The 14296-nt window shown below is 42.4% G+C and overlaps 2 protein-coding genes across 7 annotated transcripts in view; one reads left to right on the top strand and one right to left on the bottom strand.

Moving 5' to 3' along the window:
• The window catches only part of LOC105563805 (ras-like GTP-binding protein Rho1), a 14493-nt gene extending 3753 nt beyond the window's left edge, over positions 1-10740 (top strand). For 2 of the 6 annotated variants that reach the window (XM_012015719.1, XM_012015718.1), the window contains exons 2-6: positions 693-890; positions 5530-5612; positions 7167-7327; positions 7424-7807; positions 8021-10740. In XM_012015719.1, the coding sequence (XP_011871109.1) occupies positions 5555-5612; positions 7167-7327; positions 7424-7807; positions 8021-8059 (642 nt within the window). In that variant the 5' untranslated portion in view covers positions 693-890; positions 5530-5554 and the 3' untranslated portion in view covers positions 8060-10740. The remainder of the gene's footprint in view (positions 1-692; positions 891-5529; positions 5613-7166; positions 7328-7423; positions 7808-8020) is intronic. The other 4 variants (XM_012015723.1, XM_012015720.1, XM_012015722.1 and 1 more) reach the window with 2 other exon arrangements.
• Positions 10741-10908: 168 nt separating this feature from the next.
• Positions 10909-14097, bottom strand: LOC105563804 (protein disulfide-isomerase A3). The gene is made up of 5 exons (XM_012015717.1): positions 13825-14097; positions 12774-13005; positions 12491-12699; positions 12274-12390; positions 10909-12194 (listed from the first exon to the last, which is right to left on the bottom strand). The coding sequence occupies exons 1-5, from the start codon at positions 13968-13970 to the stop codon at positions 11420-11422; spliced, it is 1479 nt and encodes a 492-aa protein (XP_011871107.1). The 5' UTR covers positions 13971-14097; the 3' UTR covers positions 10909-11419.
• Positions 14098-14296: the final 199 nt, after the last annotated feature.

The following is a 14296-nucleotide window of genomic DNA, read 5'->3' as shown; positions in this document are numbered from 1 at the left end:
GAGAGAGAGAGAAGAGAAGAGAGGCCGAGAGGGACTAGCCTCCGGATTCCGAAGGCCTGTTACTCTCGATCGCACTTTCTACACCCCGCCTCCTCCGGCCTGTCGCGCACGTAAAACGAGGGCGGGAGGGGGGCTGGGGAGGGGGACACCTCGTACGCGAGAGAGTGCAGAAGAGTGCAGATAGAGCGAGCGGGCGGACCTCCGAGCCGTCCGCGACCGTCGGTGGCGTCTCCCGAGAATCCGCGTCATCATTAGCGTCTCCGGAGCACTCGCGTCATCGATGGCGTCCTAAGTGTCCGCCACGGAGTGTCTTTCTCTCTCTCTTTCTTTCTCGTGCGCGCGCGCGCGCTTTTCTCCTTCACATCCTCCGACCTTGGCCGCTGCGCTTCGTCCGTACTCATCGCGGTGAAAAGTATAGGTTAGTTTAGCCGAGAGGCATACCCGTCAGGTCTCAGGTGCTTTACACGTACTTTCTAAGCTTCGTTTCTCTCTCTCTCTCTCTCTCTTTCTTCCCTCTCGCTCCTTTCGAGATATTTTTAAATGCGGAAAGTGTAAAGAGAGCACGGCCGAGACTTAGGCCTGTTCCTTTTAACTCTTGACTTTTTCTACGCTTTCTCTCTCTCTCGCTCTTTCTTTCTATCTCATCTTCTTTACGAAACCGCGAGTACGTCTTCCTTTTGTTTCAAGCACAGAGGGTGTAATGAGTGACAAGCGCGGTTGAAAGGAACACACCCCTCCCTCCCCGAGGTAGCAATGTTCTCGTCTTCATAGGAGAGGCGCTCGGCAACTGGATATTAGGGATCATCAGAGGTGACTGCTGCATGTCTTCTGGCGCCTATCCGCGTGCTCGTCCTCGTGGATCTCTATGTTTCGGAGAAATACACGAAAGGGTTGGTCCCAGCTTTCACGTACAATAATTCTCTCGACACTCATTCCATGTCAGCGGCATGTATTTTTCTCACACGTACACACACCACTCATTCTCTCTCTTCTCTCTTCTCTCTCTCTTCTCTCTCTTCTCTCTCTTCTCTCTCTTCTCTCCGATAAGTTGCGAGCGACGCGTGTAAATTGCGAGACAAAGGACTCGTTCCTGCGTGTCGAGAGTATTCGCGATATCGACGCGGACGCGCTCGTCCGTCGCGCGAACGTTCATTTCGGGGCTGAAGGAGGGACGATACCTGATACCAATTCTGTCAGCAGGAAGGAATTCCGGGCGCGACTCTCTCTCTCTCTCGCTCTCTCTCTCTCTCTCTCTCTGTCTCTTTTTCGCATCTCACAGGCAATATTCCACGCGCTTCCGCTTCTGTGTGACTTGGCCGAGTATCATTACGGTATCACGACGAGCGGGCGTCACTGTGAAAGGGGTGAACTTTTGCAAGCTTCGCCAGTTACTTGCCTCCCCCTATTGTCGCGCTGCCTGTTTGGTCAACTTCTTCCTCGAGCGTTAATCGCTCCCTTTCCCCCGCGGCGAGTTATATCACGTTTCAGATTTCGCCTGCGACTCGAGCATTCGGCCGCGACGTTGAGACTGCCTTTCGATTCCCATGGGACTCCGTGCGGCGCATGGTTCGCGGCACAAGCGTGAGCGCACAGCGTGTACCACCGGACTAATGCGGCGTTGACAATGAGATCTTTAAGACGTAAGATTTAAGAAAACGACCAACCGCAGTCGGTTATTCTCCCCCACATTCGATTGTGCTAGGTCACTTTCTTAAAGACGGCAAATACCGACGTGTAGTGCGACACAGCTTCGAATTGGCTTTACAGATTGGAAAAATCCTCTCGTACGCTTAAAGTATGTACAAAAGTACACTGCGGGCTGGTTAGTTTAAGGGTCAGAGCACACAGCAATGTAACAGCTCACGGCAAGGACGTAAGTGTAGATTAGCGCACAAGCTTTCGCGTATTTCGTACTTTCCTCCAATTACATATGACGTTACATTTACGTCCAAGCTTGTGCGTTAATCTACGTTTACGCTTATGTCTTCGCCGTAAGCTATTACGTTGTTTTCGTGCTCTGACCCTAAGGCCCTGTTTTACTGTGGCTAGTTAGCTTAACTAGTTGTTAAGTAGTGATGCCAACCACTCAAACAAAATTCGGTAAGCGATTTATAAGGTTTTATATATATATATATATATATTTTAACTTTTGTTTAAGCTTATTTGCGAAAATGCAACTTGTCAAAATCTAACCTTGTGTTTCCAACACATTTTTACGTCCTGGACTGACTGACAATATAGGACGTTAAATTATCGATGATTTCAAAGTTCAGCTGTTACTCCAGGAGCCCCTTAAAGGTCTCATTCTAGACGCCGCATAAGCTACATTCGGAAACGTCACTCGAGTGCCCCAGTGTATCATTTTATCCTTGTTTACCATTCGGTGAGCAACAAAGATAAAATGATACACTAGGGCACTCTACCCAGGTAGCAGACGGTCATTTAGACGTCAAAAATTGGTCCTTAACTGACCACTATTGATGCCACTAATTGACGTCTTCAAGACGTCAAAATGACGGTTTAATGTCACAGATAATTGGCGTCACAAAAATGACCATATTTTGACGTCATTTTGATAAATATAATGACGTTATTAAGACGTTATTAATGTAATTAATAGATTATTAATTAATATATACATATAGGCAAATAATAAATGTACATATATACAAAGGTAAAATTTATTATATTTTTTATTACAATACATGTAAAATTTTTATAAATTGATAATTATCAAATAAACAAAAATATACATATTATACTAATATACGTATTATCAAATAAAATATAAACTTAATAGCTATAATAAGAACTTAAGTTTAATTATTGAAACAGCTTATCAATCATAATGCATATTCTACTTTCACAAATATAATTCAAAGTATTAATAAAAAAATTAATCAATGTTATGTATGATTGGAAAACATACGTAAGTATTATCATCAATATAAGGTACTACAATACATTTGTTGCCAATGAGACTAATAGGCCATATCTTTAAGTCACTTAAATCTTTGAGAACACATATATTAAGTAGTGATGAATCGCACGGCAAAATATTTTCCAATAAGAAAGATATAGCCCTTTGTTGTTTTCACAATATTATGTATTTCTATTACTTCTGTATTGCCTCTCAAATTACAATAACTGTCTGCAATACTGTAGTGATTGATGGAAAATGACAAGTTCGCGAAATTAATTCTTTTATATTGTTTGTACCATTGGTAAGAATTATAGTTTAATAAAAGCCTATTTATATGTTCCATATGAACAAAATGTTTAACTTTGACAAAATTTTTTAAGTCACACTTATTTAATTTTAATGAAGAATTGATTTCTTGTAATCGACGATGTATTTGTTGTAATGGATTATTAGAAAATTTTAGTAATTTCTTTAAATGACCGAGGTAATTCTCAAATGGAAACGCCGAATATTCATCTAAAGGGCCATAAATTTCGTTGTCATTATAACGTCATTCGAAAGACTTACATATGACGGTCATTTTTTGGTCATTTGACGTCATTCAGACGAACCTGATTAGTATTTCACGTCAAAATGACGTCCGTCTGCTACCTGGGTAGAGACCCTCAAGGGAGAGTTTGGTAAACGTTCGCCATTATGCGTCAAATCTAGTAACTTATAAAAAGTTTTGAAAGTTTTAAATAATAAAAACCAAATGTAAAAAGTAATGAAGTTGTATTATGTATTTAACATCATAATGCATCGCCATTGCTTTGCTATTGTATGATCGCTTTTTTATTAAGGTAGTTATTTCGTACAATCATTTATGTGAGAATTGTTTCAAATTTTCACAGTTTGCTCTTTATATTAGTACGTGCAAAATAAGACTATTTAAATTAAAATTGACCGTCTCGAAATTCTATAAAAATGTTAAAGTTTGCTATGTTACGTGTAAAACACGTTAAAAATATTATTTACACATATTGTTATGCGTTGAAATATTAATATATTGCGTTTGCAAACGCAAACGATGGCACATTTTTTTTTAGGCTTAACGATGAGTGAGATTCATATGAGAAACAAATATGTTATAAAGTAAAATAGAACGAATAACTGGAAGAAATACTTCGTAACCTAAATATAGTATATCTAGATGTAATTTTGTTTTTTAAATTGTGACAATTTAAAATATCTAAAACATTATTATTTATAAATTAAATTGGTATGTTAGGCTCGTTCTTTGTGAGAACAAATGAACATAAACGGTGGGCCAATATCAGCACGAGCGATATAAAATGAAAGGCAAAATTAAAAATTAAAAATATATTTAGAGTAATTTGATGGCGAACGTTTCGGTGTCACGGCACCTTCTTCAGCGCAAGTTTACATCGGTTTAATTAGTTTAATAATATGTGTAATATAATTACAATTAACGATACTGTCGAGAGTTAAGGATCAGCTTATTACAGTGGTGTGGTCGAAAAGTAAAATTCACATACAGTTAAAAAGTTTTCGAACCATCAATCCATCCTAACGTGTCGCATCTTGAAAACGTACATGATCTGTTGTAGTCTTTTACGCTTGAGTTGGAGAAGTTAGTTGGAAGATTTAGATTTGTTATTAAAATACTGTTAAATAGAACGTTTCTTAGTAACTGTTTCAACGTGTAATGACCGGCACCAATCAGAAGCTGAACGTTGTGTTTCCAGACTCTCCCTTGAAGGTCTCTAGGGTACTCAGGTGACGTTTCGTCGGGTGGTTCCTCTCTAATGCCTGATACTGCATGCCTAACAACGAGTGATCTACTTGTTGTCTCTCTTTTTTCCTTTTGCATGCGGTCTCTTGACAGATTATTATTTCGTTCCGATGCATAAGGTACAGTCTTTGATTGGGGAAAACTTGGTAAATATGGCACTCTCTCCCCCCCCCCTCTCTCTCTCTCTCTCTCTCTCTTCTCTTTCTCACTTGAGTGTGGGCCAATCGATATAAAGCACAATAACTATCGATGTCACGTTTCGTGTGTCATGCCGCTCCTCTGAGTGTAGTAAAATATTGAAGACCTTACCTTATGTGTGTATGTGTGTGCGCGCGTGTGTGCGCGTGTGTGTAGAGAGAGCCACACGAATGCAATGCTGTTCATGTATCTTAATTTTGAATGTGTACATAAAGTCGAGTAACGACGGTAAAAGAATTACTTATTGTTAGTTTACATTTCGGCGAGTCCTGCTGAGAAACCTCGTAGCGTATGCATATACATTCGCGCCGCGTGGAATTGTGTATATATACATATATATGTATATATATGTATGTATCTCTTTTTGAACGTCAGAAGGGAAAGAGTTAAGAAATGGGAGTACGTTGCAAGCCTCACGCACAAGCCTGTGTACGAGGCACGACCCCCGTATTGCACAAAGTAGAAACGCACATATATGTATATGTATCTATATGACTTGTGCATATATATATATATGCCAGTATATTTATGATATATGTTGTGTGGTATATATGCATTCATCTCGCAGCTTCCTCTACCTACATCTAACATATAAAATGTCCACTTAAAACAGAGACGCTGAAAGAAAGACTAAAAACATGGGATGCAACGTGGGCCGATGCCTCGGTCCACGCAATACGAGGTACCCTGGATCAGGTACGACCCAAGTCAAATATCCTTTAAGACTTTCAGTCCTCGTAGGTCCCGCTTTTTTTCATAGCGCGATTGAGTAGATGACAAGGATTTAGAACGAGAGCCCGCTCTTCTTGTCAGTTGCTTCACAAGTAGTGGTACTTGGAGCTACGTGTAAAATAGCGAAGCGACCGGGGGAGGGGGAAAGGGCCTAATTGATTACCTTTGTTCCCGCGAGGGTGGGGGGGGGGAAGGGAGTCGTCTACGAGATTGGCTTGAAGTAAAAGGGGTTGCGATAAATTTGGGAGAGAAAGAAAAGTAAAAAGTACAGAGCCTACGAGGTTTGAGACAATGTTTTGTTATGCTCCGAGAAGGAGAGATGTACATAACGCGCTACATGAGTCTCACGAAAAGGTTCACCCTAACTTCTTCCTAACTCTGTCCTGAAGAATGCTTCTTAGCCTCATCCATCTCGTACTTTTATACACATGACACGTATACACACACACACACACACGCGCGCGCGCACGTTTTCAACTAAAAACCTTTTTGCTCTGCTCCACTCTAATTGTGATAAATAACTGACGCTGTGCGAGGGAAGCAAGTATAGCATCGATGTTCGATACTAACTCCAATTCTTTTCAGCTATCTGCTGCGTGTTATCGACATTATTCCGTTATCGACGTAATGTGATCCATGTATGCCGCAAAATCTCTATCACACCGCATGCTTTTAGTTGAAACGAACTTGGTAGTGTTTCCCGTACAATGTCGCAGTTAGCTGATCGAAAATTCTCTATCGATATCAACCCTTTTTTGGTGTCACTTTTTCTTAAGGTATTCCAAATTGTACATGCTGTAAAGTACACACGTCCTGAAAGATTAGAATCTGCAAACTCATCCTTAGCACCTGTAAGCGCAAGGCCACCTGTACAGATAAACGTTAGCAAGAAAGATTATTCTGCCCGATCACTGCATAGGCTCTGGAGACAGTTTGATAATCACATTATATAGTATGTGTACTTTGTGCAAATGAGTCACGATTAGCGAGAAACGCGATAAAAGCACAGCCAACGTCGAGCGCCGCGCGCCACGATACGATTGCGAAATTAATTGTAAAAAGAGTTCTGTCTATAAAGTAGGTAAGTTATTCTCGGTGGAGGATCGCCCGCTTTTTTTGGCAGTCGTGAAAATACAAAGCGCCGCCCGAATCTCACCTCGAGGCGCTGTATTATCTCCTCCTTACTTTGCGCTGATGATACGAATTGGTTGTAAATCTACACTTTTCTCTCGCAAATGTAAATATGCATATCCCGTGTGCGATATAACGAGACGAGGATTCGACGATTCTAGCACATTATGTTTTCGTTTATCGATTTGATTGCAGTTGTGAAATTGATCACTAACTTGTAACAGACGTACCACATGTTCCGCTTTATCCGTATTAATCAATCAATCAGTATTCACGTACATTTTTAAACCGATAAATGTTGTAAACGAGCAAACAAAATCAAACTCGATCACACTGCCGATCTGCCTTGACATTGTACCACACCACGTATACTCTTTTGCATTTTAGGATTCATGGCAGCCATTAGGAAGAAGTTGGTTATTGTGGGAGATGGTGCTTGTGGTAAAACATGTCTACTCATAGTGTTCAGCAAAGACCAGTTTCCTGAGGTGTACGTGCCCACGGTATTCGAGAACTATGTCGCCGATATCGAGGTGGATGGCAAACAGGTGCGTGTCGTCTTGAAATTTCCCTTATTACCTTGCGCGTCAGGAGGTATCTTAAAACTTTCTCTCTCAACGAACATCTCTCGCTTCTACGAACAGGTGGAACTGGCTCTTTGGGACACAGCTGGACAAGAAGACTACGATAGGTTGCGTCCATTGTCGTATCCGGACACAGACGTTATCCTAATGTGCTTCTCCATCGATAGTCCCGATTCCTTGGAGAACATTCCCGAGAAGTGGACACCGGAGGTGAAGCACTTCTGCCCGAACGTGCCCATTATCCTTGTGGGAAACAAAAAAGACTTACGCAATGATCCCAACACCATCAAGGAGCTCAGCAAGATGAAGCAGGAGCCGGTCAAGCCCGAGGAGGGTAGAGCTATGGCCGAGAAAATCAATGCTTTCGCCTACCTTGAGTGTTCCGCCAAGAGTAAGGAAGGTGTCAGGGAAGTTTTCGAAACGGCAACTCGAGCTGCATTACAAGTACGTTTCCTTTCCAATAGTAATTCCTAGGAAATTTTTTAGAGATCGTCAAGTTGCTGGACAATATAAAAAGAAACCTTTAAATCAAGCTTATTCAGAAGAGATATTCAACAATATCAATGTTTACAACAACATGCGATATTACTTAATACTTGTTGCTATAATTATCTTTTTATAATTGCACGCATTAATGCGAGTATCCTAAATTTTTAGGTAAAGAAGAAGAAGAGGGGAAAGTGTAGGCTTCTTTAAGATGTTATGACAAGTGAGCCCGCGTAACACGGGCAAAATTATGGAATTGCGGAACTAGCTGCAAAGAAGCTAGTCGTAATGCTGTAGATCCCCAGCGGAATGTAACACCTTACCTTTAATTATTTTACATAATAAAACAAATCTACAGCAAAAAATTAGTAAAAAAAAAACAGAAGGTGCAACCGCGTCTACATATATACCTAATGTTGTAAACCGTTGTCAATGAAACGTCAGAAGGACTTAAAAAACACTAAACAATTTCGATATAATAATAAGTATACTTATTATTATTATAATTGATTGTGTATTTTTTAACAGTAATGAATTGTGCTTCAGATTGAAATGATTAAAACAAAAAAACCGATTATCATACCAATTACCTACGTCTCACACGGTACATACACGGTACACGATTATCATTGTAGTAATTATTACTATTATTGCTATCTCATTATTATTAATATTATTATAATTATTATATGCATTCTACATCTTTGTTCTTTTTATCGTAGTGTCTCTTTATTTTGGTATAATAAACAAAATTGAGGAAAAATTGAGTTGAAAAGAATATCAATAAGAAACGTTAAATGCACAAAACAAGTGTAACAAGTGCGAAGTGCAGTCAAAGAGTAATATAAGAATTCAGAGGAACAGTTTGAGAGAACTTGGAATCTTGCATCTCGCTTTTTTTTTACTAAAAATTATCGCGACTTTTGAACGTAGAAAGGAAAAGTAACGGACATTTATGTTACATTATAAACGCGCATAGGTAGGCCAGCAGATTACTTGGATCTTTAAGATACCAATTAGATTAAATGTGTGTATTATTATTATTATTATATTTTATTACCTTATTATAATTATTGTATTACGATGACACTAACATAAACAAGGAGATTATAACAAGCGGCTACAATTATATTTATGTATTTCGGGGAACGCGTTCTTTATGTCTGACCAAGCCGTGACTGGACTTGCGGTTTGCGCTTTTTTATATACACATACATACGCCATCGATATCTTTAGCGTATGATGTACTAAACTTGGAGATTATCGGCCGTACGTGTATCTCGCGCACGGCGGCGCGTATATCTCGCTTTGATTTTACCGTGTGTGCCACAATTGTAGAGCCAAGCTGCTTCGCAAAATTCACACCAATGTTCGACCTATTATGTTTCGCCATAAGCTCTTCCCGTTTTCGCTTGTGCTACTCTTTACGTGCCGTGGTGAAAAGAGAAAGGATGATGCTACTCGTCTTCTTTTATATATATATCCGTCTTAATCTGTAAGAATTTTTTGTAATGAAATTGTGTCTCTTACCAAGGTGGTGTTGAATTAACGGCCGCGTAACGCAATGCCTCCCTCGGTCGTTAATTCAACGGGCTCGACTGCGGAATTGTGTTCACTAAGTTCTCTCCTCGTTTCTCGAACTCTTAGCGAGTAGTAAATCTTGTTATTACACGCAGTACGCTTTTACGGAACTTCTCAAAGCCGCCTGAAGGAAAAAGAAGCTTAGCAACACAACTTAAGATACTTCTGCCACGAGCGAACGCGCGCACGACGGATTCGTAGAAAGCAAAGGGAGAAGGAAGGAAAACGGCGAAAAAAGGGGGAGGTGGAGAGAGTGAGAGATAGCGATAAAAAGGGAGATGTATATTAAGCAATTAAGTGTGCCTGAGTTAATGAGTGCTTTGGGAAACACGTGTCGAATACACGCTCCGCTCCTCTGTGCAGGTCGCGCGTCGCTGCGAAGCTCGAAAGTGTTCTTTTTATAATGAGTTTCGTGGATATATACCGTTATACATATAAATATATATATACATACTTATATAATATTGTATCAATTTCGCACCCGAAATATTGTATATACATGATATAAACTCTTTATCATATTCTCGCGTATTACGATAAACGTACGCGCGTCGATTGAGATTCGAGTACCGTTTTTCCAGAGCATACACACATACACATTTACACACAGTGTAGACTTTCGTCGCATGGAATAAGCAGACAGAGATAGATAGAGAGAAAGAGCGATAACCAAAAATTAACGAGAACGGGATCGTCTTGGAAGACTTAAGCCTTCTGATGTTATCACGGAATCAGAATTGATTAGTGCGCGTAGGAACGAGCCGTTCTTCTCGACGAGCTGACTCCAAATACAGAGAGAAAAATAGAAGAGTATGCATCTCGTATGCCCGCACAAATATACACACACACGTACATACATACCACAGGCACACGGATCAAGTACTTTTTCCTAAAGGGCTCCGTAAACCTCGAGTTATCGACAAACGCGGTCTTATATAATCGCCGTAAGCTAATTATCTTTTTCATAAGTAGACGAGATATTTTGAGACTCGTGTTTAACTGGTTTGTATGCGAAGAAAAAAAATATAATCCGAGAAAATGAGAAGTATCGGCGGTTTTCCCCTGATGTGGATGTGTGTGTGCGTGTGTGTTGTGTGCGCGCGCGCGAACAAATCGATTTTTACAGATCCGGAGACAAAAGCAGAAGAGAGATCGCCGATCTTGACCTCCGAAATCTTTCTACCGGCTCACACAACCCTTTTCCGCAAAAAAAAACTACTAATTAGCTTTTGTATGTAAGACTGTATGATTAACCTACGAACGCTATGATAACAAATTGTAACTAACAATAAACATTTCTTATGACGATATAATTGGTCCTACTGCTGGATAACACGTTAACGAAAGCGAATTTCACCTGCGTTGTAATCTTTTTGTGTTGCAACATTACGACACTCGTTTTGATCATTCATGCGTGGCAAATAAGGGATTATTAATTGTTCTATAATCGAGAGGAAGGAATAAGAAAATTTCGACGATTTCCTATAAAACAATTTATTTCGGCTCCTTCGTATAAACAAAAATCGCTGCATTATCTCTTAACTTAGCGTAGTCGAGACCCGCAAAATTGGAATGGAGGTTTCTTCCTGCATATAACTTTGCAATTCGCCAAACATCTTGGAAAGCATGATACGGGAGAAAATTTTCAAATCAGTTCTGCGCGCTTTATCGCGTCATTATACAATTGTTACAAAGTGTACAATTAATACATGTAGACAATCCTATACGCTAGACACTCTCCCCCCCCCCCTCCCGCGCCCCAATCGAGCATACGTTATTTTTTCACTTATTGCAAAATGTCTCGCGGAAAACCCATGATATCTTCACTCTAATTGTAAGTGTTATTTTCCCTATTAATGCACATTCGCGCGTTCTCGAGTGTACTTTGCTTGCGTGTTACGTGAGAGAAACTCCAGGGCCGCTTTGTTGATTGACGCAATTCGAAAATGCAAGAACGAACTTTGCGGTCGTTTACGTCGGTGATGGCCTTTACAGCTCGTCAGTTCTAGGCTTGAGCGCCTTTCCCTTGCGATCGTAGCCCTTGAGCTCGTCGGTGGAGTGCTTGGCAATGTACTTGACGAAGTCGTCGAGTTCGCGGCCGCCTTCGTACTTGACCGGGCTATCCTTGGCGTCCTTGGGCGCCCAGTAGAGCGTCGGGAAACCGCGCACCTCGTACGGTGCCGGCACGTCGTTCGCCGTGGCATCGAACTTGACGATATCGACGTCCTCGTCCATCAGCTTGTCGCCCAGTTCGTCGAACACCGGCGCCAGCTTCTTACAGTGACCGCACCAGGGCGCGTAGAACTCGATCAGCGTGTCCTTGCCGTTATCGGTCACTACTTCGTCGAAGTTCTTGGCCACCGCGACCTTCACGTTGCCCGTATTGCTCTCCGGGATCGGCTCGGATTTGAGGTACGGCTCCAGAGCACCGGCCTGCATGTCCTTCAGGAACGTCTCGAACGTCTCCACGGAGAACTCGTCCTTCAGAGCGAACTTCCGACTCGTGGCGTCTCGCGCCAAAACGATTGGCTTATCGCCCTTCACATAGTCGATTCCAAAGTCGTTCAGCTCGTGCTGGAAATCATCCTTAGAAGATATGGCGAAGGAGAACTCGGGGAAGTTCTTGGCGACCTTGATGATCCTGTTGCGCCAGTAGTTCGTACCCTTGGCATTTTTCACGTAGTCCACACTGTAGTAGGCGACCACCAGGGGATTCTTGAAGTCTTGCGCGTTGTCGCGGGTGCGTACGCCGGCGAGACCGTGGCTGCAATTAAGTCGGCGTTACAGAGCAACTCCAAGATTATCGAAAAAATCTGGCGGATGGACTTGTTATCGATACTTACTAGTTCTTGGTGACGAACTCGTTCACGTCGCTAATGGCGTCGCTGCCTTTGTACACTACACTGTTATCTTCGAACTTGTTCTGGAGTATTTTTGGCCGGTAAAGGACAATCGTGTTCCTGAAACCAGAAGCGCGGTTAATGCGTGTTTCTCGAACAGTTACTTCCTTAGCGCGGTCGAGCGCGGAAAAATCAGTTTCCTGATTCTCGCAACACATACTTGTCAGACACTTTGTCCAAAATTTCCTTCGCCGACGTGTGACCGAATCTGACCTTCTCTCGGAGTTTCTTGGAAACGGTATGATATGCCGCGGACAATGGAGAATCGTCCTTTTCGAAATAGCCTATCACGCTAACTTCGTCAGCCTCTAGGAACGCTTTGTGGGCCTCTTCGCTGGTCAACTCTTTGGACGCCGGTCCCACTTGAGACTGAAACAACAGCCGCATGTAAGAAAATCGTACGGTCGAATCCTACGAGCGAGATGAAGGACACAAGACGTTACCTTCATGTACTTGACAATGCCGGCTGCTTCTCTAGGACCGTTGTAATCGGATCTGAACTCGTTACGTTCAAAAATCTTGAGCGTCGGGTAACCATTGACGGAGAACTTGTTGCAAGATTCCTTTCCAGCCTCCGTACAGTCGACCTTTGCAAGCGTGATGGACGGCTCGCTGCCTATGAGCAGCTCGGCTGCCTTTGCATATTCTGGCTTCAGACGTTTACAATGCCCGCACCTGGCGACGAAACATGTGTTCCATCAACTGCCCCGTAAGAATTGTGCAATGACAACTAATAACAAATGTATAAGCCTCACTTTCGAACAAATGCGCTGCATTTTATATAAACTTTAAAGGCTATCAGCTTAAAAAAAACGGACCTGCTTCTTTTTGCTCTTTTCATATCTCTTTTATCACATTCAAAATAAATGATAAGGCAAATAAGAATCTTAGGTGTTTTTTTATGCACTTTTGTATAAAACAACTACGTAATTATTAGGAAGGGGAGAGAATGGAAGGAGAAATGAAAAATTGATAAAACGAGGACGTTAAAGAAGAAAGCACAGTCCGAAATCAGCGACCTAAAATCTCCTTATCGCGAGATACCAGGTAAAGATAATTGCTCGCCGGATTTTGAAATGGAGACATTAGAAATGGATACGTCATCAAAGGCCGGATTGAGTAACGCCGTATGCCGGCGTTTGGTGCCTCAGCGGGACGTAAAAAGGAGTCGTCTCTTGGTTCTAGTGGACGGAAAATAAGAGTCTTATTAAAGGGAGCTCCATATTACAACGCGTATTAATTACGTGTATTATAATGCGCATTAATCACTCCATGAAGATAAGAAAGAACTCAAACGCCCGGCGCGGCGGCGAACGAGTGCTCCGTTTCTCCCTTGGAACTATCTGCATTATTTCCCGGTCCGCGTCCGTCTTTGAGACTACCTTGGTCTCGTACCGTGCGCGAGGAGTCTCGAGCGGCGGTTTTGTAACCGCGAGGGCAAAGCGTGATACACAGAGGAGCCGGAGCAGACGAGGACGTCTCTTTTTCTCTCACCATGGTGCGTAAAACATGACGAGCGTGTTCGCGTGACGCTCGAGCTCGCTCTCGAAGGTCTCGTCGGTGAGCTCCAGGACATCCTTCTCGTCGGCGAGGACGCCTAACAGCAGCAGCGGCAGGAGAATCAGGCACTTTCGCAGCATCCTCACGGCAGTAGGCTGTGTGTGATCACTGGTGGATCGGAAGTCAAAACGTCTACCAGTATCCGTCCGTCTGTCCGTCCGTCTCGTAGACGTGGCTCTTCCACCGAGCGCCGTGGCCAACGCGGTATGCGACGCTGCTTGCGAGGTGCTGTCGCGTGCCGATTGGCCGACCGGCCGCCAATTGGGCGGCCCGCCGCCATAGGCTAAAGCTGAAGCCCCATGGAGCCAGCGTACGGCGTACCGGCGTACGGCGTAAAGAAACTAGGCCAATCACAGGCTTTAAGGTGCCTTTTCACGCGACGCTCTTAAGGCTGGTCTACAATACA

Source organism: Vollenhovia emeryi, unplaced genomic scaffold (assembly GCF_000949405.1).
Source record: "Vollenhovia emeryi isolate VEMERY1.0 unplaced genomic scaffold, V.emery_V1.0 DF939171.1, whole genome shotgun sequence".
Classification (NCBI taxonomy): domain Eukaryota; kingdom Metazoa; phylum Arthropoda; class Insecta; order Hymenoptera; family Formicidae; genus Vollenhovia; species Vollenhovia emeryi.
Note: the sequence above shows the minus strand (reverse complement) of the source record. Positions and strands in the feature narration are given on the sequence as shown.

What these genes read in the sequence shown, in the direction of transcription:
- LOC105563804 (XM_012015717.1), bottom strand. Translation starts at nt 13,970, where the DNA reads ATGCTGCGAAAGTGCCTGATTCTCCTGCCGCTGCTGCTGTTAGGCGTC. An exon ending in GCATTGTCAAGTACATGAAG is followed by an intron (nt 12,700 to 12,773) that starts GTAACGTCTTGT and finishes CTGTTGTTTCAG; the next exon opens with TCTCAAGTGGGACCGGCGTC. An exon ending in GAGTTCGTCACCAAGAACTA is followed by an intron (nt 12,195 to 12,273) that starts GTAAGTATCGAT and finishes ACTTAATTGCAG; the next exon opens with CCACGGTCTCGCCGGCGTAC.